The sequence below is a fragment of the Myotis nattereri genome (genome assembly GCF_964212035.1).
Source record: "Myotis nattereri genome assembly, chromosome: 13".
Lineage (NCBI taxonomy): Eukaryota > Metazoa > Chordata > Mammalia > Chiroptera > Vespertilionidae > Myotis > Myotis nattereri.
Window position 1 is genome coordinate 45,632,717 of NC_138088.1, and position 26,947 is coordinate 45,659,663.

Here is a 26,947-nt window from a genome sequence, read left to right on the forward strand (position 1 = left end):
AAAAAAATAAAAAAGATTTAGCTCTCCCAGCTTATTTTTTAAAATAATACATGAGCTAGTTAAATGACTTTTCCCATCTCAGCAAATTCTGTTCATTGAAAACTGTCAGAGGCCTTCTGGCTGAGTTATATTTATAAATGTATTTTCTGAAATTGATTTTAAAAGAGGCATTTATTCAGAATACTTTTTAAAAAAATTAAGTAAAATATTTAGGCAAATGTTGGAAATGACTTAGCTGTTTTGAAATAGTCATTTATATTTTGGTTTTATTTTGTTCCATGCTTAAATTATTTGAGTGGGAAAGCCTGAAACCTTTATCCATGTGGTTGCTGATATGTGTAATTATTAATGAAATGATCACTCCTAGTCCCTCTAGAGGCTTAAAATTTCAAGCATGTGTCAGGTCAAACAGTATTATGAACTGTACTGTGCTGTGTGAGACAGTAAGTGATGCTGCCTGCCATTTGCAACCTTTTCTCTTTTAAGAGTACCAGGTACCAAATTGTACAAGTTTGTTTTTGTTACATTACATTTGATGCTGATGAAAATTTAAATGTAACTGTGGGAACACTTATTAAGGAAATGTAAATATCTGTAGCACTTTCTTGCAGTTAATTTGAAAACTTTGAATGCTGAACCTTATTTTGTTAGTGGTTTAGAGGATTTAAATGCATGTATGATTTTCATTTTGTAATTATTTTGACAAGCATAATTTACTTTGACAACTTTGTAGGTAGCCTTAACTTCTGGCCAAGTTTGTTTTTATATATATATAAAATATACATATATATATACATATATATTATGTATGGTTGTAAATTCATACACTTATCACATGAATGTGTTACTGTATACAAAACTCCTTTAATGCTTTATTCTCAAATGCTGGGTTGAAAAATGTTTTGAAAGCCTTTTAAAATATATATCTTTATAAAGTAATATTCAGGATGATGGAAATTGTTTATATTATGATAAAAATGACAGTATAAAGTTACTCAGTGTATTTAATGATTTATTTTAAGAGGGAAAGAGGAAGAATGCTCTCCTTTGAAATTTTCAGTGGACATTTTTTCAGTATCATTTAAATTATATTCTGTATGCTAAATAGTTTATGGCACATAATTCATTTTGGTCTGAATATTTGATTCTTTTTATTCCTTTCAACTTGACATTCAGGGTATTGAGTAAAGGAAAGAGGTTCAGAGTAGAACGGTTGACACTCTGGTAAGTTTATTTGCAACTGTTGGTATCTCCCTTAAAACTGCCCTTTGGATTCAGTATTTATGCTTGAGTCTTCTTTCAAATATGACCATATTCATGTGTCCGCAGGACTACAGAGTGATACATATATAGAGCTGAAACATTCATTTTAATACTTAAAGTTACATAAATCTTTTCAAAAAGTGTTTCGTTACAGCATATGCTGTTTGTACCCATCCATGCCCATTTCTTCTTAGGCCCTGTATTCAAATAAATAATAGTGATCTTTCTTTCTTGCATGTAGTATAGATGGGCAGTGGGGGAGGGGCACAGACTTCTTTGAAATCAAAGAATACAGTCAAATCCATTCCTGATTTGGTTGTTGTTGCTGTGGCAGAATGTGCTGTGAAATGCATAAAAGAAATTGTTCATATGTGTACCCTAATTGCTCACCCTTCCCTCTTCTCCCTGTGTGCTGTAGACACACCAGACTGTCACACTTCTGCAGGTCTAGCTCTTAGAGCTCGTTGCACCAGGTTGCCTTTCCTAGTCCTGTCAATCCATAGTTGAGTGAATTGCTGAATTAGCTGCTATATTATGTGGAGTCACAATTAAGCTTTTTCTTACCCTTTTCTATGGGGAAGCTATAGGGTGGGTCAGGAGGAAATTGAGTGCTTATACTTTGCTGAAAATATTAGAACTTTCCTCTAACAGGATACAGCAAACTGTAATTAAATATAAACCAGAACCAGAGCTACCTCTAAGTAGTGTTTCCTCAAGCACAAAGCTCTCAGGCATATGAGACCCACTTTAATGGAGGGTCTCTGATTTCTCAAGCATCAGCGAGTTTCAGAAGCAACTGTCTTTTGTACTTCTCTAAGTTCCCTTGTAACTACACACTTTTCCCATTCCACACTGTGCTTAAATGACAGTCTCTTCTGAGAAGCCAAATTCTGTCAAATGATTAGCTAGAGATAGTATTAAAGGAAACCTAGAACTGAGGTGAAAGGGGAGAGTTAGTTCTAGTGCTAATAGCCTTCTGATTAAATAAATCAGTTCTTTTCTGGGAAATGTTCTTTTATGGGAAATGGGATATTTTAAATGCTTAAGTTTAAGGCACAACAGTTAATGCCTCTGTTGCTTTTCTGTGGCTGACATGGTTTTGATATAGCTTTACACTTTCTGCTACTAAGCTTCGGGTAGAATGTTATACCAGTTTTAAATGTTGGCTGCAGCTTTTTGTGATCCTTTGATTTGCAGTGTAATAACTTCACAAACTAAATTTTCAAAATTTTGTTCCAGATTATGCCTCTTGTCTACTTGGGAGCAATGTGTCTTTTCAATCATGGGGTTGACAAATGAAAAATAAAGTTGTTTCTTAATCTATGTTGAGAAAGCAGTCTTTTATTGAGAACCATTGAAACAGGATTGTCATATGTGAGAACAGTATGCAGCTTCTTTTGGGCCTACATTTTTAACACTTGCAGTCCTCTAGGTCTTCTGGCCTTTCAGACTTATTAGAGGTGCTTACAATATTTCCATCAACATATGTATATATATATATATTTTTTATTTCCCTTTTCCCCCTTGGGATGGATTCTTTTTCTCACCAAATATTTCACAAGCCATATGACCTCACTTTTGCTAAAAATAACCTCTTTTTGTCATTGATATGTTCATGCCAGATTCAGTAGACACTAGGCAGCATCATTTGGTAAGTGTTCAGCTTGGCTGGAGGGAGGCAAAGCATGTCATTTTCTAATCCAGGAGTATCGTACACTATTGAGCTCATTCTTAACTTTTGTGTGTGTTTTTAAATAGAAACAAAAAGGCTCAGAGTTGTAGGCATCCAGCTGAGGACATATCTGCCTGTTTTTTTCTGGGTCCTGTCCAGAGAAGGTAAGCACGTTTAGACTTTCACCTAATTCACATGGTCTTAGGATTCTGTGAAGACCTTGGATATCTTAGAAAGGTAAATCTATTAAGTAGGGGAAAAACTCATATGTCTGAGTAATCAAGATAAGAATCATTAAAGGGGATATAATACCCTTAAAACTGCTATTACAAAACTAAATGGACTAAGACTTTAGGTAAGACTTTTTTTTTTTTTTTTTTATAAATTTTATTGATTTTTTACAGAGAGAAAGGGAGAGAGATAGAGAGTTAGAAACATTGATGAGAGAGAAACATCGATCAGCTGCCTCCTGCACATCTCCCACTGGGGATATGCCTGCAACCCAGGCACATGCCCTCGACCGGAATCGAACCTGGGACCCTTCAGTCCGCAGGCCGACGCTCTATCCACTGAGCCAAACCGGTTTCGGCTAGGTAAGACTTTTTAGGTAAAACTAAAATATTAAAAAGGTACAATGTAGTCATTTATTATACACAATAAGTTTTCATTAGGAAGTAAAAAGTTTGAAATTCTGAAGGCCTTATGAACTCATTATTTTAGAATTCCTATATTGATTCACATCAGGTAACTATCAGGATATGAAAAAGGAGGCAAACAAGACCATATAGAATGTTTGGTGCTTGAATAGTGGTTGCTGCTAGCAGTTGTTTGATATAGTGGAATTAAGTGTCATGTTTTCCCCCAGGATAATATAGGAGATACTCAGTAGAGGCCACATAAAAAATAAATGGTTCAGTCTTTTAGAAGAATAGAGGTGTAGAAGTAGATTTCATTTAACCCCACTTTAAATTATCCAGTAATTGAGCATCACAGTTTGCAACAAATTCAAAAGTGGGCCAATGGTAGCCTCTTCTGAATTTGCATGTCTGAGTTTACTATGCATTTCTGTGGGGCATTTGATGTTTGTGTATTTTTCCTTAATAGGTGTTTTGATATTCCATACTACTTGCTCTGCCATTATAATTCCTTTGCCCCAGGATAAATCACTACATTAGCTGAAAGTAATCTTGTTGCTCATCTGTTGCATGTGTTTAATTCAAGTAATTTATGCATAGAGAAACTCTTCAAATGCTTTCTAATTGCCCAAATTGAGTTATTAATTCCAGATGAAGGTCTGCCTTTAATGATCTCAATGATTAGATACCAGAAACTGTGTCCCAGAATATTGCATTTGCAATAGTGTTAGAGTCAAACCCAAACCCAAAATATTTTTTTTTTCTTAACTTTGGTTAGATGGATCACATTATTAAAAAAGGAAAACAATCCTTTAATTGGAAATTTTACTTTTGAAATGACTTTTCATCTAATAGACCACATTAACATTTTTAGACATTGAAAAGTGCTTAAAACCAACTGCACCCAGTACCCAATGCCATTTGCTAAGTGCAGAACAGGTGACATCCTGCCCTAGCAGTAGATAGTCTATTTTCCCTCCCTCTTTCTCTTCTTGTCCCTTGCCCTTCTTTTTCTATTTCCTGCAGCCCAGTTCAGTACAACGAATCTATAAACTCTAGCACGGACCTATGGATATAGATTATAGCTACCATCAAACTTTCTAAGCAAGTGGGACTATATGTAGCGAGAAATAACTATTAGAAACCCCGTAGCCACCTTCAGGAGAAGTGAATTTCTTAACTTTTTCAGTTGCAAGAGTGGCTCCTTAGCCAACTGTGTTCTGTGACTAGAGAATGCGGAGTGAACAGGGGAGGAAGGATCTGACAGCACAGCTTTATAGCATTAATCAGAATGCACCCCCATTAAGTGTGGCCCACAGGAAGATGCCCCCTACCATCCCCATCTTCTGGGCTCATTTACAGGCAGAGCTCAAGGACTCCTGAGCCAATTTGTATGAAATTGGCTTCCTAGGTTAGGGCTTGAACTAGTGTTAATGAGGCCAAGGAGCTCACATCTAGATAGTAGAGCAGTGTGTCTGCTGCCACAGCACTGCAGCTACTCAAGTCTACCCAATGAAGCTGTTGCAGATGGTGTGTCTTTGAATTATTTATATATGTATATATTTTTTCAGACTAAAATAAGTGTGTAGTTGACTGGCTGTGCTGTATCAGTAGGCATTGAGACTCCAGCTTTCATCCTTTGGAGAGATTTTGATCTAAGCACCATAAGCCATTGCAAGAACTGGTCTGGGGGCTGTTCCACCAAAGGTAGCTCATGGCTTGGTGGCGATGCTTCTCCTTCTCCGCCCAACATAGACTTGGTCACCTGAAAGTTAGAAGATGAAAGTTAGAAGATGAAAGTTAGAAGATGAGTAGGAAGTTAAAAAATATCTTGTGGCCTGTGGGGGCTTTAACTTGGGCAATTATGGCAACTGTGACTACTTGCAAAACTGGCTTGGAAGATAAACTCTTTCGGAAGACTATCAATTTATTTAGATTGTTTACCCTCTTTCATTATCAGATTGGTTCTCCTTTTCCTCCCTGCATTGGCACTCTCTTTCCTTTCTCCCCTGCTGGCTGTTTGATTGTTGTGCAGATTACATTGTTGGTAGGGTCTGCCTTTAGTAATTCACATTTGCCTTAATTTTCCAGGCATGCTGTGGAACAAATCTCTGTGGCAGTGGAGGCTTACCTTTGTCTCCTTTTTCTCCCTTGGGCCCTCGAGGGCCAGGTGGCCCAGGCCGGCCAGGTGGCCCAGCAGGGCCCCTCTCGCCTAGGAGGAGAGAGAGATGCTAAGTAAAGCAGTAGTGTGGGGCCTGGAGGAGCGGCAGAGCCCAGCATAGCATGAGGTTGTTACACAGGATCCTGGTGGCCATTTCCTGCCACCACTTACCTCTGGGTCCTGAGATGCCCACTTCTCCCTTTTGCCCAGGGGGTCCTGGAATGGCTCCATGAGCTGCAAGGAGAAAAACAGGCCTTAGACTAGCAGTCACCATGAAGCTGAGGAGCTAAAGGAATTTGTTCACACATAGGTAGTGGCAGAGTTTGAGCTTGTAAGAGGAAAACAAAGTTTAGAATTTGTCAGATTTTTAGCATCTCGTTGTTAATAATGGGGTTTTCCAGGAGACTGGTTTCTGTGGAGCAGACTCCATGTGAGACTGTGCAGCAAGGTGTGTGTTGGGAAAACAATCGGCGAGACCCTTACTTCGGAAGAAGTCCATGAGGTCCTCAGTCACATTGCTGTAGGCAGAGAAGACCTTGCTGATGCCCGGGGGGCCTTGGGGCCCAGGCCGGCCTGGTGGGCCTTGAACAGTGTGGGCCAGCCCTCGCAGCAGGCCCTGACCTGTAAAGCATGAAAGTGTGGGCACACTCTTCACCGTGGGAGCACAGCACCCCTGACTATCCAGCTCCCAACACAATTAGAGGAGGTTAAGTGACAAGAGGGAAAAGCGCTGCGGCTTCCTTGTCTTCTCTGTGCTGTGGCTTTTCATCAGAAGCCTTTTAGCCAACAACCTCCCCTCAGCCCCAGCAGAAACCATCATAGTCGTAAAGACTTCTGAGACCCACACAAGTTAGTGGGAAAGCGAAGCACAAAGACCCTAATATTCTCCCTTCCCTGCAGCAGAGGTTCTGGTCTTGTCTGGGGCCCCTTGAACTAAGCAGTCCCTGTCCTTCTGACTCCAGAATTGCTGGCCTCACAACGTGTGTGCTCCAAAATGAGAGGGTGAGTTTCTGCAGCCTAGATGGGGAACGGCTCACATGCTCCCGCTCCCTCCACAGCACAGAGGCCTAAGTGCCCCAACTTACGCTGCAAGCTCTCGGACACCCGGACAGCCAGCTCGTTGTAATCCAGACCTCCAGCAAAGCCAGCCCCGAACAGTCCGCTGTCACTGCCATACATGCCCCCTTCCGAGCCAAAGGCTCCCCCTTCACCCAGGGAGCCTCCACTGGTTCCTCCTATGCCCATGGAAGAGCTGTAGGAGGTGCTCCTGCTGGCCGATGAGCTGCCGCCCTGACTGTAGGAGCCCTCCATGGACCCCAGGCGGCCGTCTCCAGGTGGTCCCTGGGGCCCAGGAGGGCCTGGGGGACCCACGATGAAGCTGCGCACATCAGGACCTGTGGGGAGGAAGCTGCATGAGTGGGAGCTCGGGTTTGGGTGGAGAGAAAGAGCGGGAGTTAAGGGGGGTCTCTCAGAGTCTCAACACTCCTGAGCAGGATATGAACTTCAAGGCACTGGGCTTTCTCTGACTAGTGCCTGTCATGTATTTGGCCTCCCAGGGTCCTTTGCCTTCTCTCCGCTGACAGGGAGAAGCAAGGTCTGGGAAGGGGGCATAGAGGACAACAGCATTAGGGGCACGCACTTGTCAGGTAGGTAATCAGTTCACTCCGGAAGCTGTCGCTGTTTTCAGTTGCGTAGGTTGCCAGTGCTCCTGAGACACCCGGAGGGCCTCGAGGGCCTGGGGGACCCGGAGGGCCTGGTGGGCCTGGGATGGAGGACAAGCCAGCAGCTGAGCAGGAGGCAAGAGAAAAAAAGATCGGGCGTTGCTCTGTGAGAATACTGAATTCCCAGCTCAGGGGCCCCTCTTGGGAAGGAGAGGGCGAGGAGGGAACAACTCACACCCAGGGCACCACCAGGGAATGACCTCCCTTGACTGGCCCTCCCTCTCCCAATCCTAAGTTGCATTCAACCCACCCCTTAGCCCTCCTGCCCCTAAGGGTTGAACTCTGTCTGGCTCCTGATCATGGATGACACACTGGCTCGTGAGCTGCCCTGAGGGCAGTGCTGCGCCTGGGAGCAATGTCCCTCCCCAATTTGCCTGCTGATGGGACGGACTGAGCACCTCAAAGCTCATACGTCCCTCTGTAGGCCCCCAGGGCCCAGCCCTGTACGTGCTGCAGGAGGACTTGGTCACTGTAGGTGGATTTAACTCCACAGCTGCCCTTATAAAAACAATGCAGCCCTCTGCCCTCCTCACCCCTGCTCCCCACGCCTTACTGTGCAAGTAAGATGAGAGGTCCTCCATGCTGATGCTGGACCACGCGTTGCCTGGGAGCCCTGGTGGCCCAGGGGGACCTGGTGGCCCAACAATGCCTCTGAATTCAGATCCTGGGATAACAAAGAAAAGCAAGGAGTTGGTCATGGCTGGGGCCAGGCAGCTCTGCCTTCCATCCCAAACCACTTGGACAGATGCCCCCTGCTCAGCCTTACCTTGCAACAAGGAGAGGAGCTCCTCATAGGATGTTCCCGGCAAGCCAGGGGGTCCCGGGGGGCCAGGAAGTCCAATGCTAATTCCAGAACCTGAGGAACAAAACTCAAGTTGTGATGGATTCACATCAGATAGGGAAGGCAGATAGAAACACCTGTGAGAGGAAGCCAGACAAGCAATGTAACCAGAAGTGGGGGCAAGACAGGGAAGAGGCAGTAGGAAGGGACAGGCAGAAAGAGGAACGCAGAGATACAAGCCAGGATAATGATGCCAAGGAGGGGCCCCAGTCCTGGGAACAGCATAGGTTATGAAGGGCTCATATCCATCCTACCAGTGTGTGTATAGAGAGATGTGTGTATGGAGGTGTATGTGTATGTATGCAGGAGTGTGTGTGATTATATGTATAGATGTGTGTCTGTAAATGTACATGTGAGGTGTGTTTGTATAGAGAATGTGTACCAAGAAGGTGTGTGTGTGTGTGTGTGTGTGGAGAAGTGTGTATATGGAGAACTGTGTCTATAGAGAAGTGTGGGAGTCGTGTGCAAATTCCATGCAGGACGGTGCCCAACACTCATTTTGGCTTCCCTCACCAGGCTCTTTGACCTGTTCTGTGGCCTCGGGTTTGAATAGCTCTGAATGCCGCTCCCTCTGGGTCTATGCAGGAGAGGGTCATGGGACATTTTAAGGAAGGTCAGCCTGAACTCCTGACCACCCTGGCCTGCAAAGGACAGATACTCACTCGACATGTAGCTGAGAATGCGGCTGCTCAGCTCTGCATAGTCCAACGACTGGAGAGACCAATCTCCACCGGCTCCTGGTGGCCCTGGAGGGCCCCGAGGGCCCATCAGGTACTGACGCAGATACTGGCGCACGTCATCCCCTGAGAGGAAAGGATGTGGTAGCATCACCTGGGCCACTGGACAGTCTGGTCTCCCCGCACAGACTGGCTGCTAAGTGACATGTGAGCTCTGGTTCTCAGGCCCGGGGGCCGTGGGGAGAAGGAAGGGGGGATTGAGGGGGGATCTGCAAGCTTCCAGGTATCTGAGGGGCAGCTGCCCGTTGCCTGGCTCTGGAAGCAAGGAGATTTGCTGCCTCCTTTCCGTCAGTGGTTGGGAGCAGTGAGGGAGTGGCTCCTTGTCCTGAAGGACCACCTCCCCTATCCCTATGCAGCCCTCACAAGGCTCAGAGGGACAAGATGTGCCTGACAAGGGAGGTCAGGAGAAGGCAAAGGGGCTCCCACATCTAGCCCCTGCAAGAGACTCACGCTGCAGTGCAGCCAGGATGTCTTCAGAAGTGATGGAGGCAGCCGACAATGAGCTGATGCTGTACCCGGAAGCTGTCGGGAAGGGAAGCTGGGGTTACCTGCGTATCTGTACTGAAGTAATACCCCCATTACTCCAGAATCAGACTGGTCAACGGGCTGTTTCCACTTGGGGGAGATGAACCAAGGGGGGGCATTAGGAGGTTGTTTTTAAAGCATGGAAAGGTGGAAGGTTATTCTTTTGATTTTGTTGGGTAAATGCAGTTTGCTATCTAGGTACTTTATCCTAAGGCCTACCAGATCCCGCCAGCCCGTAGGATCCCATTTCACATATTTAGGACACAGCCCTCAGCCGCAAGAAGGCTCACAGAACATGGCTATGCAGCATTTCTTCATCTGACAAAGTCTTTTTGAAGCCAGCTCCAGGGGGGCCTGATTTCCCTGGGTTCAGATTTGAATGTCATGTTCAGAAGAAAGGCAAAGCCAACAGCAAATTAAGAGACAGGGTTCCAGGAACAGTGAGCCCTCGGGGAAGGGTCATTGCAGGGGTGGGAGAGGCTTACTCCGTAAGTAGCTCACGACGAGGCTCGCCAGCTCTGAATAGTCGAACGTCTCACCAGCGATGGTGGTGACAGGCCCAGGGGGACCAGGTGGGCCTGGGGGACCCTGAACTCCAGACAGGTAAGACCTAACACTGTCACCTGCCAACAAACAAAGCAAAGTCAAGCCTGTGCCCAGGTGGGCATGTGCTTCCCATGGAGGTGACCTGAAGCACCGGATGAAATGCCTACCACACCCCACACTTGGGCCCAAGGCAGAGCAAGCAGGGAGCCTAAATGTCTCCTTACAGATAAAGAAACTTGAGGCAGTGGCCTCGGCTGGTCAGGGGGCGCTCGGGGGCTGTGGACCAACAAGACTACTCAGCTGCCCATTTTTTAGCAAAGCTCTGTTGCCCACATTTGTGGAAATCACATCCATGGGGAGTACAGGGATGTGGTCGGGAATAAACGCATGTGAAAGTGAGTGTGTAGCTGTGTATGCATGTGGACAAGTGTGTGGGTATGCGAGTGTCTACTGGGGTGAGGCTGAGGTCGTGTGTGTGGGCAGCTAGCAGGCAGGAGCTCATGGCCCTGCTGTCTCGGATGCAGGGGTGGAAGACCTGGGCCTGGCCATACAGACTGCTCACCTCCAACACAGATGTGCATGCAGTTGCGCGCACACACACACACACACACACCCCGACTGGCCCGGCACTCACTCTGCATGTACTCAGAGATGTACTGCTGAATCTCTAGGCCAGAGCTGCTGATGGAGCCCGGAGGCCCAGGCGGTCCCGGGGGGCCTGGAGGGCCCTGCATAAACATGGTGCCAGATGATGATCCCCCTGGAGGAAAATAAGCCTGAGCTGATTTCTCCACCTTAGGGGCAGACAAAGGGGCCCAGGCACTGCTCCCACCCTCTGGAGGGAGGGTCTTTCTCAGTAGAAGAAAGGACAGTGGCAAAGAGAAGGCTCCCCAAAAGGAGAGGATAGGAGTGCCTGCAGCAGCCACTGTCTGCAAGGGGCACAGAGATGGGAGCTCTCCAGGCCAAACCCTCACTCCTCTCTGGGCAGCTTGCTCACCACCCCACAGTCTCCCTCATCTCTGAACACCCCCAGCTCCCAGGGCCTGTTCTATCTCCATCTCGTCTCATTGGCATTGTTAGTCACCTTTACACACAGAGGTTCTTCCCTTCTGCCCCACTAACATGTAACCTTAAGGCAGCTCAGAGATCCTAGCATATGGAGAAAGTGCCTAATCAACACTGAGTCATAGCTGAATAAATGAATGAATCCATGCCCTCATTGGCAATGATCAGCCTTGAAGAAGGGGAAAGGAACTTCGGTCACCTTTGGTTCTTACCTTGAGAGGAAACACCAGGAATTCCAGGATCACCTGGAATCCAAAATGAGAAGCCCTTTTTACATCACCTCCTCCAGGAAGCCTTCCTTGGTTAAGCCCAACCACACCTATCAGCATGTGGCTCAACAGTTGTCTCATCTCTCTGTTTCCTCAATGATACCACAAACTCCCTTTGGGCAGAGACTGTGTGTCCCCACATCCTCATCCCTTCCTCCCTTCAGCCTCTCCTTTCTTCCCCTCAAGGCTTTAGCACCAATACATATATGCTGGTCACACTCTGCGCTCTGGGAGCCAGCCTTACTCCTACTCCTCACTGCCTTCTTGGCTGCTCCCTTACTGACCTTTGTCACCTTTGGGTCCTGGTGGGCCTGGTGGTCCCTGCAGGTTGAATCCCAGAGAACTGGAACCTGGAAGCCAACACCATACACAGTGCAGTCAGCCAGGGCTGGGAGTGGCTTTAGCCAGAGCCTGCATTGTGGGTGGGGGTGAGGGTGGCGATGGGGTGGGGGTGAGGGCTGAGCACTTACCTGAGGTTGAGGACCCTGGGATGCCTTGCTCGCCCGAGGAAGACAGAATAGACAGTCAGTACCGGGAGTAGTGCACACATGCACACACACACACACACCCATACCCACGAGCACAGTACCTAGAGTAGTACACCCCCCAACCCCCCCAACACACACCCACGAGCCCGTAAGTTCTCAGTCACTCATGGAGACACACTCTGATCTCTGGCCAAAGGCTCTTGGACCACCAGCTTTTGCCACCCCCACCCCAGGTTTTGTTTGGTGCCAGCTCTGCTCTACCTTGGTGTCCTCAGGAGCCTGGGGGGCCCGAGGGAAGGAGGCTCAGAGTTGTGAGGTGCACATGAGCCAGACATGGTGAATTCAAGGGGCCCATGGGGAGGGGATGGGGCTCCAGGGCTGGGACAGACATGGCCTGGGGCTCCTCCTGCCTCTCCTCCCACCCGGCCAATGCAGAGGCAGGAATCCTGTGTACAGCTTCTGACATCACGCCTCCCCCACCCCATGCTCCAGGGATATGGCAAGAGAATGAAGAAATGCTCCAGCTCATCAAGCCTCATCCAAACTCTCCTGGCCACCAGCTGGGCATGCTGGGCACATGCAGGCTCCTGTACTCCCTACGCCACGGCTCTCACCTCGGTCTCCTTTGGGGCCTCGGGGGCCTGGAATGGAAGGTCTTGCAGGAGAGAGTGAGGAAAAGGCAACGCTGAACTTACAGAGCTGATCCTGCACCTGGGAGCAAGGCCTGCTTCCTCACTGAGTGCCTATATTCCCCGGTGCCCCATGAGTCCCCACCTTCCAAAGATCCCTGAGATGCTCACCTGGAGGCCCAGGTGGTCCAGGTGGGCCTGGGGGACCTCGTAAATCAAGACCCTCTGTAGGGAGAAGAAAACGGAAATGAGCAAAAGCTGACAAGGGTGCTTCCCACCAGCTTCTCCCCTCACCAGGATCATCAGTGCCAGACCCTGGGCTCCATGCATACCCACACATCAGACCCCCTCTGCTGTGGTGCCCTTGCTCAGAGGCAGGCCAGGGCTACAACCAAACTCCCTGATAGCTCATATGAGTGCAGCAAGTGCTGGGCAGGAACATGGCTTCAGTGTCGGAGAGCCTGAGTTCAAATCTCTGCTCCGAACTTCTAGTTGGTGATTTGGGGCATGTTCTCAACATTTTCCAGCAACAGCTTCCTCCTCTGTAAACCAGAGGCACATGGCCTATAGCACGGGGCCCCGTGAGGACAGATGCCACGGCACAGGGGCCCTGGGAGGACTCGGTGGATGTCATGGCACAATGTCTGGTACACGTGACTGCTGGACTAGGGTCGGCTGTGTAGACGCTCAGGTGGAGGCCCAGCAGCATCTCCACCTGGGCTCTTTAACGGACTTTGGACCAGGAGGACCAGGAGTCCACCCTCCCAGGCCAGGCCTGAGGCTGAGAACCCTGGTCACTGGTCCCCGTGAGAGGAGCTGCAGTACTGCTGCCAGTGACACTGGCCAGTGTCTGGCTCACTCGGAGGCCCTGTGTGACCCTGAAATCTGAGACCCTTTCTGACAGCTGCCCCATCCCGTGAATCACCCCCCACGCTGACAAAGCCCCTGCTGCCGGCACTGCATTCCAGAGGACTGTCATCCTCACCGAATGCGGGGCCCCGAGGACGCACTGGTGCAGCTGCCACAGGCCCATGTCCTGACCTCGCTGCCACTGCCCCCCGCCCCCCCGCACCTGCCCAGGGCACTCACGGGCAGAGAGGACTTCAGAGATGGAGCTGCTGCTGCTAATGAACGATTCACCAGCAAGTCCTTGCTCCCCTCGCGGGCCTGTGGGAGAGACAGAGTCAGGGTGGATGCCTCCCGCAGAAATCCCTCCGGTGACTGCTGCAGCCAGGTGCCTGGGGCATGGCAGGCCAGAGCGTTGACTGCAAACAGGAGGAAGTGGACTGGCTTTCCCCGAGCCCTACTGTGTGTGTTTTGGTATTTGGAGAAGTCTCTGGACACCATAATCAGGGTCTGGTCACAAGAGGCCCGAGGTCAGTGAAAACAGCTGAGCTTGACCAGGTGGCCACAGAGCCTCAACGCCCTGTCCGGCGGACCCCTGCCTTGCAGCGGAGGCTTTGCAAGCCCTTGGTGAAGAACCATGTCACCCCCCACCCCCTTTCTCCAATTGCATGTCTCGCTTTATTTACAGACCGGGGTTCCCGTCCAGCCTGGGAAGGAAGCCCTCCCGACTGAGACCACCAGGTGTGTGCGCTCTCAGGTGTGGCATACCTTGCTGTCCTGGGAGACCAGCGGGGCCAGCAGGGCCTGGAAATGAGGAAGAAAAGGGGAAGAAAAGGCTTTGTCACATCTCTAGGGTCCCAGTTCTAGAAAGAACTGAAGACAAGGTGGGTCCTGGGTACACACCTAGCTTCCTCACAAGGCATGGGACAGTCACCCAAAGAGGCCAGCTTGCACTGGGCCCCTGGGATGGGCAGGACCACCCTCTCAGACACTGTTCTTCAACAACGAGGGACTTCCACGCGCCCCAGTGCCCCCTCCCTCACTGGAGCTTATGAGGAGGGGAGGCTGGTCCACACCTGCATTGGTCATGTTAAATCATGTACTTCATTTACACGTGAACATTTTTAGATAATGAAAAAATAGAGTTGACCCTTGAACAACATGGGGGTTAGGGGTGCTGACTCTGTGCAGTTGAAAATTCGCATATAACTTTTGATTTTACAAAAACTGTGACTACTAATAGCACACTGTTGACTGGAAGCCTTACCAATAAGTCAATTAACACTATTGTATATGTTATATATATTATATACTATATTCTTACAATAAAGTAAGCCAGAGACAAGAAAATGTTATTAAGGAAGTCATAAAGTTTGTTTGCAAGTTTTTTTCAAGTTGTCACAAATCTCCAAAAAAAAAGTTTGTGTATAAGTGAACCTGCACAGTTCAAACCCATCTATATACCAAAATAACAGGCTTTTTGGAAAAAATAGAAAATATCACCTATACTTTTTTTTTTTTTTGCATCTTGTAAAAATATTGTTGCAATCACAGAGCACACTTTATCGAGCATTCTGCTGTTTTCAATAATACTTTTATCCCCTAGCAACTTTCTTTTAAGTCCTCGTATTTTTGTAGCAATTTCATTATGGTTGAACAATTTGGGGAAATTTTCTCCAAATAGATCCTAGCATTTTTGTTGCCCTTGATGCATATTATCAAATTGTTTTCTAAGAGGAAACTTCTTAGCTGCGCGACCTTGGGAAAGCGGTTGACGCGTGCTGTAGGGTCTGGTGAAGCAAGGCCTGTGCAGGGCGTGGGATACTTGCGGGCCTGTGACGAGGCCTCCCTGGGCTGCCTGAGGGGCTTTCTCAGCTCCTCCTCACACTCCTCCCTCGGTTCCTTTCCTGGATTTCAGGTACTGAAACGCGGGTACTGCCAAACGCTACCTAGGCCTGCTGCTGATTTGGGAGCAAAGCAAGAAAACAGACTGACCTGGAGCACCTGGTGGTCCTGGGGGTCCCATGGCTCCAGGAGGGCCTGGTGGGCCTGGGACAGTGAGAGTCGATGACCCCTCTGAAAACAGAAGACACAGGCAACACTGAGCCCACTGTCCTGGCTCCGAGGTGCTGGACCCAGGCCAGGCTGTGAGCTTATGTTGAAGCTCCGCCCACGGCCTCGCTGCTGATCCAAAGAGCCCAGCCCTGCATCCTGCCCAAGCACTGTGTCCTCAGACTGGTGCTTCTCGGAGGGCATTAGGGCAGAACCGGGCAGATGCTGGCACATGGGAATGCGCAGTCCAGGCCTGCCTACCTGCTGTCACGATACTGCCCGGAGCTCCTGGTTCACCTGGGAGGGGAAGAAGAGGAGAGCTTGTTTCCAGGATCAATTAGTGACCCAGTCACTCATTTGCAAGGCCTCTGGTTGCATTTGAGACCCACTCCTGGGCCTCTAACCTGCGGCTAATGGCATTTTAATGAACTAAGGGGAGTGTGCAGGATGCATTAAGCACCAGTCTCTGCACAGACACCCTGGAGGCCGGAGCATTGATCGCTTTTGGAAGAAGCTGGGACTCCCTGAAGGGGCAGAGTTTGTCTTTCAGTGACGCCGAAATGAGGCTGACTTGAGAGTCATTCCCACTCCCACTCTCTCATCTCCCACAGTGGTGTCGCAGGATCTCACTGGGAACGGGCTTGGGTAGGAAAAGTACTGAGAGGTCGAAGGACAGAGGCTTCAGGATTCAGGGCCTCACTGAGCAGAGCAGATCCCTGGCTCCCAGCCTCACAGCCACTAGATGCCACTGTTGATCCGGGCTCAGCCCAGACAGGGCTTCACTCCTGCCAACACCTCCCCTCCCACAAACATGACGAGTGAAAAGAAAATCTAGTTTGGAAAGTCACTTGCCTCTAGCGCCTGGTCGGCCAGCGGTTCCAGGAAGTCCTGATGTGATTGAAAACAAGTCAGTCAGGATAATGAAGGCCCAGCAATTTCCCACACCCTCTGGTTGGCCAGTGCCCTGTCACTCAGCATGGCCACAATCACTGACCGCTACCTGCAGACCTCCCTGGCTTTGCCTTGTGCTCCTGCCTCGCATCTCCTGAACGCCACGAGGGAGCGTCTGCAGGGCGTCCCTGTGTGCTCAGCTTTTGGGGGGCCTGCTGCTTGATTTCTTTTTGCATCTTTGCTCAGTTCCCTTTAAGTTGGGGCTGGGGGTGGTGCCAGCGCACATGGCCCGACTACAGGATGGACTTGTACGCCGAGGCTGCCTCAGAGAAACTGGGCCCCCGCGCACGGTGAGCTCCCGCTCCTCCACGCCAGGGGACGTGGGCTGCCGCAGGGTCAGCCAACTCCTGGGCCTGAGCCGGAGGGGAGCAGGGCACAGGCAGGCAGAACGGGCACACGAGCTAACTCCATTTCTACCAGGATGCCGTTCTAGATTGCTCGGTGCATGTTTTTCCTTCCTAAGGTGCTTCTCAAGATGCACACCAAAGGGATCCGCGCCCATTTTCGCTGGGAGAGTGAGGGCAGGAGAGGAGACTCAAGGGCACTGAGGAGAGGCATTGCTGGACGCTGGAAGGCTGGAATGGGAGTGACCCAGTGACTCACCCTGAGGTCCCTGGGGTCCTGTGAGACCTACGGAAAAGAAACACATGAGGGAGAGTTGAAGGGCTGAGGAGCCACACCCTCGAATGCAGGAGCCGGTGGGGTTGGTGGGGCAGGAGGACAAGCCCTGGGTTTGGGGCAGCCAGACTCTGGGGTCCCCCCAGCCCTGGACTCGGCAGCGGTTCTGTCTGTTTGGGGTCAGAGACCTCTGGCATCTGAGAGCCACGAACCCAGAAAACACACACTCATTGACCCCCTCATGCTGCCCCCAGGCTCTCTCCTTGGTGTTCCCAACAGAGGAGCCAGGAGGCCTCCTGCTTGTCCCACCACTGATGCACGTCTGGCCCCTCACAGCTTTCTCGGTGTGTTTTGATTTGTTTCTCCTGCAGCCCCGAGCATCTTGCTTCTGCTGGGCCTGCGTGGAGATGGCCTCTCTCCTCAGACGGGTGGGCATTAGTGAGGGTCCAGGTATGGCCCGAGGGGAGGGGGGCCAGAGGGAAGGCTCCGAGGAGCAAGGTGCTGAGGTGGCAGGAAACTCTGCCCCTTGTTTTCAACCGTTCCACCTTTCTCTGCCCAGTTGCCAGCTTGGTGACTCAGAGGGTCAGGACACACAGCCGCCGCACAAAGCCAAGCCCGCAGATGGGTCAGTCACCTGCTGAGCTGCTGGAGGAAAACTGGACGAGACGGGCGCGCGCACACACACACACACACACACACACACACACACACAGCAGGTGTGGCTCCCTCTTCCCGGTTACCTGGCTTTCCTGGGTCTCCAGAAGGTCCTGGCGGGCCTCGCAACCCAGGCATCCCGGTGAGACCTTGTTCACCTGGAGAGAGTATGACCAACACACAAACGTCTTCCTCTGGGAGCGCTGGACTGGCCAGCAGACCCGAGCTGATGCTTTCTTAGGGTTTTACTGAGTGGCTTGCAGGCAGGTGGGGAGGAGAAAGCAATAATCCCGGCTTTGTCTGTCTACATGGCGCGTGCCTCGGAGCTATGATTAGAAGGCGTGGGCAGGGCAGGGAGTGGGGGCGGGGGAGGCGGTGACAGCGAGGAGAGCCGATCAGTGACCTACCTCTTGGGCCTTGGTGTCCATCGGGGCCAGCAGGTCCTGGGAAAGCAGAACCACAGCTCATCAGGGACTCTGGGAGCTGCTTCTGGGACCCCCTCCCTATGCTGCCCATCAAGCTCAGGCCAAGTTGGCCCCTTCCATGGCCGCCAAAGATGGAACAGCCCAGCCTCTGTCACGGCTTTCTCCCTGCCCTCTTCCCCACACCAGTAACTCCTCTCTTCCCGTTAAAACTGCTCGGTGACTCCCATTGCATCGCCAGTGCCCTGGGCAGGACTCGGCCCACATCAGATGCTCAGTAAAGGAGATGCCGGCCTCGTTTCCTCCAGGTCCTGGAAGTCGAGCTCCTCTGAGCTCTTGTCTCCTCCGCTCCAGTGAGGCCAACCTCCCTGAGGTCCTTCTGGGACCACGTCTGGCTTTTCCCATCTCTGTCTTTCCTGACTATGTTATCGTTCCTGCATGGAATTTTCCAAGTTGACCATGATCAAAATCTTCTTGTACTTTTTAGGACAATCTGAAATGCTGCCTCCTCCACCTTTCTGGGTGCAAGCTTTCCTCCTCACACTCTGTACCTCTCACAGCACTTGTCACCTCGTACAGGCTTTATCTCCCCTCGAGGGAGGGGAAGCATCTTATTTGCCCAGCAAAGGGTCCTGCATAGAATTGCACTTCCTAACAATTTCATTACATATATTTCAGAAGGGAAGTGAGAGATAGAAACATCAATGATGAGAGAGAATCATTGATCTGCTGCCTCCTGCATGCCCCCTACTAGGGATCAAGCCCACAACCCGGGCATGTGCCCTGACTGGGAATCGAACTGTGACCTCCTGGTTCATAGGTCAATGCTCAACCACAACACTTTCTTAAATGATTGAGAAGGTAAATCACATCCCCCATTGATGGGGTTTAATCCTTCCTGGGACTTGGTGCTAAACACCTGGCCCTTGGTCAGCTCCATGCCCCTGGATCTGGTTGTGAGATGAGCCCTGGGATGTCAAGGCGATGTCTGGAATATAGAGGGTTCCAGAGAACCCTGGCATTGCCTATCCTCTCCAGGGACCCGAGTGGCTTGGGGACAGGGTGGTGGCCATGTCTTGCCCAGACTCCCCCCCCCCCCCCACCCCCCCCCGCCAGAGCAGTGAGAAACCCACAGAGACTGCTGCGCTCTGAGCCCCAGGAGGGATGTGCAGGCCCAGAAACGGCCTGTAAACAGATCCTCTACCAGGCGGTGGGTGGGTCAGAGGACAGGAGAGATGGCTCTAGAAGGAGCTCAACTCCAGAGCCATGATGACGACCGGCAGGGGACAGACTTGCTGCATTCACTCCTCTGGACACTCACCTATTGCTCCTTTAGCTCCAGGCTCCCCAGCAGCACCAGGCAGACCTCTGGAGCCTGGCTCGCCTGCAAAGGGAAGGGCCTAGCTGGTTAGAGGCTTTCAAGCTTGGCATCCTTGACCAGGGTAGAATGCTGTTCCTTCCCTGCCCACCTCCAAGCCTGCCACTTCCCCAACCAGATGAGCTTCGGGTACCAGAGAGGTTGGGGACACAGTGTCCACTTAGATTCTATGGTCAGGGCCACCCAGGCAGCAGGCATGAGCCTGGTCTGCAGCTGAGTGTGTCTGAATCTTATTTCCTTGGCAACAGAGAGCAGCCGCTTGTCGCTGAAGTATCATTATTATTAACTAGAGGCCCGGTGCATGAAATTCGTGCACGGGTAGGGTCCCTAGTCCTGGCTGGCGATCAGGGCCAATCAGGGCCTTCTGGCTGCCGGCTGGGGCCTTCCTTTGTTTTGCACTGCCCCCTGGTGGTCAGCGCATGTCATAGAGAGTGATCAGTCTCTCGGCAAACTCTCATGGGGACAATTTACATATTAGGCTTTTATATATATATAAATTTCTTTTTTAATCATGCGAGTTGGCAGTAGGTAAGTGGATGGGGAGGACAAGTGGTACTTTGGGAAGAGCTTAATTTTCTCAACTGGATTTCCCAAAAGAACCAGTGATAATCCTAATTCCCTTTTCTGCCCCAGATGTTTACTATCTGGCAAGCCTGATGCTGGCTTGTCTCCAGCCAGCGCTTCATGCCATTCGTCTGTGTTTTGTAGATTGCAAGTTCCCTGAAGTAGACAGAGATTCTGTCTCATACCTCTGTATTCTTTCCCACCTCCTGTCTTTCAATGATCAAAGTGGATTCCCATGTGGGACTGACCTGTGAGGCCTCGGGGTCCTTTCTCACCCTGGTCACCTAAAACAAACATGGGGTGGGGGGCAGGAAGCATCAGTCAGGAGCAAGGAAAGCATTCTCACCCCGTTAGAGGGACCCTGCTGCAGAACAGTTCTCACTGTGCCTGGAAGTGCCGTCAGCAGAATCTGGGCGAGAGCTCGTCATTTATGAACTCAAAGGGGCACATTTGATTCCACCCACAAGCTGCCCCCGGCCCTGTCATACAGTGGGTGCTGTGGGCACGGGATGGCCAGAGCAGGAGGACCTCAATACTGCATCCTCACCACCCCAAGGACTACCCACCCACAGTGCTGCAATGTGGGTGCTTTGTGACGCCTCTTTGTGCCTCAGTTTCCCTATAGGAGAGGCATGTCCCTCCCAGCCCCAGGGTCCGGGAGCCAGAGTCATCTGTGTTCTTGGATGCCGGGGCACAAGTCACATTTGGGTTCCCAGGAGTCATGCAGGCTCTAGTGATGTCTGAGCAGCAGGGGGAGCAACATACCTTTAGGTCCTGGTGGTCCCATAGAACCTCTGTCACCTGAAAAGGTAATGGCCCACCTGACATAAAGAGCCTTGGCAAGGAAGGCAGGAAGGGCAGTGTCTGTGTCTGAAGACAGGCATCCTGCCCACCATCCTGACTTCCCCTCTCCTGTGTGCCTGTCAGCCTGCACAGGCTGTTGGTTATGTCCATCTGACCTCCTCTGTCCCCCCAAGACCTCTTCTTGAGTGACTGGCACCTACAGGGTGACATCTCCCCCTACCCAGCTCCTTCCCACCAGCTTACCTTTGATGCCAGGGAGTCCCACTTCACCTCGGGGCCCTTGGAGACCTATAGGGCCTGTGAGCAGAGGAAACCATGCAGGTGGGTGAATGCCCCAGCTTTGGAACGGATGGACATGGACACAGACACATGCATGCAGGCAGACAGGACATAACCATGTACACACGCATGTGTGCACACACCCAGGCACTTGCACACACACTTTGGAGTGAAAATCATGAGCTCCTCTCTGCGGATACCTCCCCACCTCCCTCCACGAAGTCTTGGTCCAGGTTCTCTGCCCCTGTGACTACCAGACCCTGGTCACAGGGCACCTCGTGGGACACTGACAGAGACACTGGCCTGCACTACATTGTGGGCTGTGGCTGGAGATTCCCAGGACAGCAGGACGAGGTCTGGCCAGGAGACATGAGGTAGAGGCAGCACTTGCTCAGAGGTGAGGCAGGATGGGAGCTGCCTGCTGCTGAAGCCGCCAGAGGGCCCAGGCCCCAAGCCATCTCACAGGGCTCCCTGGCACCTGACCTCAGCCGCAGGGGGCAGTGTGGACCTGAATTCTGTACCTCCAGGTGCTCTTTAAATTCGCTTCTTTTGCTTAAATAATGTTTGCTTTCCCTTTGGCAGCCCTTTCTTTGCCCCAGAAATAACATCTGTTATAAGCAGCGTACTGACCTGGGGGACCCTGTGGGCCTGGAGAACCACTGGCACCTGGAAGGATGACAGAACAACAGTCAGAGGGTCAGACACGGGCCGGGCAGCTGACCCCACGGTGAAGGCCAGGAGGAGGGGCGGGGCTCACTTCCCAGCGAGGGCTGTGTGTGCTTGCCACCCACACGGTCTGGGTTCTTGCCAGGACCCCAGAGCCAGTGGGTCTAAGACAGTGGTTCTCAACCTTCTGGCCCTTTAAATACAGTTCCTCATGTTGTGACCCAACCATAAAATTATTTTCGTTGCTACTTCATCACTGTCATGTTGCTACTGTTATGACTCGTAATGTAAATATCTGATATGCAGGATGGTCTTACGCGACCGCTGTGAAAGGGTCGTTCGACCACCAAAGGGCTCGCGACCCACAGGTTGAGAACCGCTGGTCTAAGATGACCCAAGTCCAGTGCAAAGTCATCCTCAGGGAGGGAGCTGAAGCTGGTGGGATCAAGAGAGCCCTGCTCCTTCCCAGTCAGAGTAAAACGTTTGGGCTGGGGCAGAGGAGGGAGGAGCGATGAGCAGTGGGCATCAAATCGAGAAGGCCCACTCTCCCGGGTGGTTCAGACACGTTGCATTTTGAATGTGTGTACCTGGGCCCAGACAGGTGAGGAGATTGTCTGACTTCTGATTTCCTGACCCATTCACCCACTTAGGGGCCACATAATGGGGCCATTGAAAACAGATGGAAATACAGCCTCAAATCCTCCATGCAGCCCAAATCAGCCCCAACCCTGACCCCCACTCCTTTAGGGGACCCTCTGTTGGCACATCGCCCCTGCACAGGCCTGGAGCAGAGGGTTAAGGCTGTCTGGGATCCTAGCACCTGTTACCTATCCAGGACATGGCGAACTTGGATACCATCCTGGGCACCTGACTTACCTTTGGGACCCATAGAACCCGGGACGCCAGGTAGGCCAGGAACACCCGGTTCACCAGACCCTGGGGAGAAATGAGCACTCTGAGAGAGTCCACCCAGCCTGGGGGTGTCAGAGGGGGGTGGTCCCCACGCTGCCAGTGGCCTCTGAGCCATTGGGTACCTCCCCAAGGCCATGAATCAGCAAAACACCTTCAGTTTCTACCCTCAGAGCCTTTATGCTCCATGAAGTCTGGCACCCTAGATACTCGATACACGTTTGTTGCCTTATTGAGCAATATTTTTAAGAGAAAGGGAAGTTAAAAATTATGCTTCTTGCTCAGCTCATGACCTATTGGCATTGAGAGGATTTCTGGGGCCTATGCTTGGTTTTTCTCGAAAACACACACACACACAAACAGACTCATGGTTAGGAATCTAATTGCAAAATCTTCCCGGACCTCTCCAGGGCTGGGCCTGTGTCTGGGGCTTTCCATGCCTCCTTCCTGGCTAGTTCCAGCCAAGAGAGGCCTGAGGATCTGAACCGCACTCCGCCTTCCGCCAGGCCTGCTCCGAGCTCTTCAGCTCAGCCCTGACTCCTCGCCACCCCACATGGGAAGGCCCTTTCTCCCCGTGACCATGTTCTCCTTGCATTCTGAGCTCTGCAAGGTTCTCGGCCTGAGGCTGGGACCTATGGCCTTGCCCACACCCTCCACCAGGCCTGGCCAAGACCTGGCTCACGATGCCCCGCAAATGCTCGTGAGAAAAATGGATGTAACTAACCCTCCTGGTGAAGGAATCGCCTCTTACCTCTGTCCCCTTTCTCTCCAAACCCAGGTGGTCCCGGTTCACCACGAGGACCCATGGGGCCTTCACGCCCTCTCTGGCCCACAGGTCCCTCCATGCCAGGCTCTCCTAAAAATAGAAATGGCCATATGAGAGTTAGGACCCTGAGGGCTCCGTGAGCAGCATCTTGCTGGTAGGACGCCTGCCTGGATTATCTGCACTGGTCCCTTGTGCCTCCCCTGGCCCCCTGAAGCCCAGGCTCAACCCAGAAGCCAGAGTGACCCTTGAAAATGCATGAGAATCATGTCCCACCTCTGCCCCAAACCTGCAAGTGGCTTTTCTCCTCGCTGGAAAAGTCTTCACGAGGCCTCCTGAGCCCCACGTGGTCAGCCTCGCTCACTACCCTCTCTCTGGACTCTCCGGTTCCCTTCTGGGTTCTAGCTGAGGCCCCTACGATCTCCTTATCTCCTCTATCTCCTCCTCCTTTTCCTTCTCCTCCTCCTCATCCTCATCATCACTCCTTGACCAGCGGGTACACCTGTGCCGAGGCCTGTGGCTGCTCCCTCTGCCTGGAATGTTGCTCCAAGTTCTCCGCATGCCCGGCTCCCTCGTCCCCTCAAATCTTGGCTCACATGGCACCTTCTCAGGGAGGCCTTTCCTGAGGGCTCCCTCAGGACTCCCCATGTCCCACCAGCCTCTGCCTTTCCCATTCCCAACCACCTCTTACCCTGCTATGAACTTCACATATTTATCTATTATCTTTCTTCCCCACCCCAACGTAAGCAGGAGTTTCTGTTTTACTCACTGATGTCTCCCCAACACCTAAAATGTCCTGGCACACAGTGGGCACTTTAATAAATGTCTACAGAGAGAGGGAGGGAGGGAGGGAAGGAGGGAGGAGTGGGTAGAGAAGCAGTTCTTACCAATGCTGCCCTTTTGTCCCTTTGGTCCTTCTGGACCTGGTTGTCCCAAGAGCCCAGGGATACCTGTAGATACAAGAAAATACCTCCTAGAACCTGGGATCCAGGGCCCAGCAGCCCACTACCAGCCGCGCCATCGGAGACTACGCACCTGGAGTCCCAGGGAGGCCCCGATCTCCTGCAGGACAGAGATAAGAAAGAGAAGTCAGCTCCAAGACTTGGGCCATTACCTAAAGGAGCCACCAGGTGGATTCAGACAGGATTGCCAAATACAGCAAATACAAATACAGGGTGCTCAGGAAGTCTGAATTGCAGATAAACATTGAATAAACTTTTAGTATAAGTATGTTTCATGTAATATTTGGGACATACTTATAGTGAAAAATTATCTGCACTTTGAATTTAACTGGACAGCCCACATTTCCTGGCAACTGCAGGCTCAGGGGCTCCAGGACCTTCAGTCCCCATGCCCAGCAGCGTCAGGGGGTGTGACCTCCACACTGGAGTCCTGGGGAAGGGGAGCTGGGGCGGTGACCCGGGTGTGTGCATGGAGACAGGCAACCCTGAAGAGAAGAAGAGGACCACCAAGTGCAGGAATCCCAGCTCTGGCATAGGGATCTCTTGGGGAGAAAGATGGAGCCCAGAGAGGTGACCCTGTCACCTTCAACAGTGATTCTCAGAATAAACTGGGGTGATCAGGATTGCAGACTCCTGTCCCCACCCACCTGTACCACCAGGACTGCTGACTCAGAGGCTCTGGAAGTGGGACCCAGAATCTCCTGCCCATGCTTACACACACTGAAGTGTGTGAACCCCACTCGGCTGGATCAAGGGGCACTGCTGTGGTCCCTGGATTGGAAACTACCTCCTCCCACCCATGGGCCCACCCCATTGACCGTCAAACCACTTCTCGGAGGAAACACATCAGTTTCTTACAGCACATACCTGTGTGCCACACACGGTAGCACGTGGTTGTCCCCAACTGACTAGCACTGTGGGCACCTGCTCCTGTGACTACATCCTGCAAACCCCTGGGGGCAGGTGCTGGTGCTCCTGCTGGACCCCCACAGGAGGCTCAGTTCCCAACGGCTGGGTTTTACCCCCGGTTTCCCTCGGCTAAGACCCCCGAGAGCAGGTGGCACACTTGGAATGGTGGTCCCTGACTTGATTCATCAGAATTAAAACCTGGGTAGAGGGTACGTCTAGCCCCAGAGCATTTGCTCCAGGAACACCTGATTCTCAGCAGGGCCCAGGAATCTGTGTTTATAGAAACCGCCAGGGGGTTGAGGAAGCTGAGAAGTAGCAGGCCCTCTGACTGCCCTTTGGAGCTGGGGGTAGATGTAGGCCCTTGACACAGGCTGCCCGAGGGCCTGGGAGTCCCTGGAGCCCTGAGAAGGGGCGAAGGCCAGTGATGCAGAGCCCTGCTCTGTCACAAAGCCCCTGCCCCACCAAAGCCCAAGGGTCTGCAGGCTGCTCTGCAACTCACGGTCCCACCACAGAGGGGCGATGGCCAAGAGCATGTGAGGGCGTTCTCTGAGCTCGCTGATTGCTTTAAACCGTCAACCCTCACTAATAATTAAGGTAAAAGTTACCTTTGAGGCCTGGACTTCCCATGTCACCTAAAATAAGAAAGATAAAACAACTGTGAATGGGGTGAGAACCCAAGGGCCTGTCTCATAGTCTGTAAGACCAGCTGACAGCAGGTGACCCGCATTTCAGGGGGAGCTGGCGTGGGGCGTGGCTTCCTCTCACTCTCCATCTGGGTCACTTGGCACATCACCGGCCTCTCAGAGGATGCCCTAGGTCCCTTCCCGTCCTGAGATATTCTGACCGGACAGCCAATTCTCAACCCTCCCAACAGATGCTGAAAGATTTGTCTACTGCTCATCCTTCAATTTGGAAAACAGCTTTCTAATCCCAGAACACAGGGCTCCAAGTTCAGGAAACGGGAGGGTAAGGGCTCAACCCACTACAGTACCTTTAGGGCCAGGGTTTCCTCGGAGATTGCCTACAAGAGAAAGCAAACCACGAGTTACTAGAGGTTACACATCTGCGTGACACACAGACATGAAAGGGATCTCTGTGGTGAAGTGGGGAGAAACTGAGGGTAGGACTAGCATTCAGATTCTAACATGTGCTACTTGTGTGATAGTGGGCAATTCTTCCCAGGCCTCGGTTTCCCCAGCAGTAAAATGGGTTCACAGTACTGGCCCTGAGAGTGAAGGAAGTGTGAGAGTCCCCTGAGCAGGCACCACTCCACACACAGGCTGGCCCTTTGCCCTGCGATGCGCTCACCGTTTTCTTGCTCCATCATCAGCTTGTCCCTCATAAACAGCCAGAGCGCCTCCTGACTGGAAGCATCCAGCCCGGACTTGCCCATGCCTGTGCCCACATCGGGCGCCAGCCCCTGCAGCCGTTCCTTGTTGCTTCTCTCTATCTGCTCCTGCAGCAGCACACCGCTCCGCGTCCGCTCCAGCTCGTCCACACGCGCTTTCAGCTTCCGCACCTCCTCGGCTGAAAGGGCAGAGGGGCAGCTCAGCCCAGGGGCAGCCCGGTGCCTTCCCAGCACACACTCACTCCCCCGGAAGCCTGAACTGGGGACTCT

At 51.5% G+C, this 26,947-nt stretch overlaps 1 protein-coding gene across 1 annotated transcript in view; it reads right to left on the minus strand.

Moving 5' to 3' along the window:
- Window positions 1-4,336: 4,336 nt before the first annotated feature.
- The window catches only part of COL17A1 (collagen type XVII alpha 1 chain), a gene marked incomplete at its 5' end in the record, with an annotated part of 42,337 nt that continues 19,726 nt past the window's right edge, over window positions 4,337-26,947 (minus strand). The window contains 34 exons of the mRNA XM_081105230.1: window positions 4,337-5,335; window positions 5,702-5,782; window positions 5,903-5,965; window positions 6,215-6,352; window positions 6,817-7,125; window positions 7,371-7,517; window positions 8,006-8,116; window positions 8,219-8,308; window positions 8,956-9,096; window positions 9,481-9,552; window positions 10,041-10,178; window positions 10,736-10,861; window positions 11,720-11,785; window positions 12,724-12,777; window positions 13,642-13,719; window positions 14,167-14,202; window positions 15,394-15,474; window positions 15,712-15,747; window positions 16,303-16,338; window positions 17,005-17,031; window positions 17,760-17,831; window positions 18,081-18,116; window positions 19,417-19,479; window positions 20,286-20,321; window positions 20,803-20,838; window positions 21,085-21,138; window positions 21,751-21,786; window positions 22,663-22,722; window positions 23,447-23,551; window positions 24,346-24,408; window positions 24,494-24,520; window positions 25,935-25,961; window positions 26,321-26,350; window positions 26,638-26,856. Coding sequence (XP_080961356.1) covers window positions 5,283-5,335; window positions 5,702-5,782; window positions 5,903-5,965; window positions 6,215-6,352; window positions 6,817-7,125; window positions 7,371-7,517; window positions 8,006-8,116; window positions 8,219-8,308; window positions 8,956-9,096; window positions 9,481-9,552; window positions 10,041-10,178; window positions 10,736-10,861; window positions 11,720-11,785; window positions 12,724-12,777; window positions 13,642-13,719; window positions 14,167-14,202; window positions 15,394-15,474; window positions 15,712-15,747; window positions 16,303-16,338; window positions 17,005-17,031; window positions 17,760-17,831; window positions 18,081-18,116; window positions 19,417-19,479; window positions 20,286-20,321; window positions 20,803-20,838; window positions 21,085-21,138; window positions 21,751-21,786; window positions 22,663-22,722; window positions 23,447-23,551; window positions 24,346-24,408; window positions 24,494-24,520; window positions 25,935-25,961; window positions 26,321-26,350; window positions 26,638-26,856 — 2,747 coding nt within the window. The 3' untranslated portion in view covers window positions 4,337-5,282. The remainder of the gene's footprint in view (window positions 5,336-5,701; window positions 5,783-5,902; window positions 5,966-6,214; window positions 6,353-6,816; window positions 7,126-7,370; window positions 7,518-8,005; window positions 8,117-8,218; window positions 8,309-8,955; window positions 9,097-9,480; window positions 9,553-10,040; window positions 10,179-10,735; window positions 10,862-11,719; window positions 11,786-12,723; window positions 12,778-13,641; window positions 13,720-14,166; window positions 14,203-15,393; window positions 15,475-15,711; window positions 15,748-16,302; window positions 16,339-17,004; window positions 17,032-17,759; window positions 17,832-18,080; window positions 18,117-19,416; window positions 19,480-20,285; window positions 20,322-20,802; window positions 20,839-21,084; window positions 21,139-21,750; window positions 21,787-22,662; window positions 22,723-23,446; window positions 23,552-24,345; window positions 24,409-24,493; window positions 24,521-25,934; window positions 25,962-26,320; window positions 26,351-26,637; window positions 26,857-26,947) is intronic.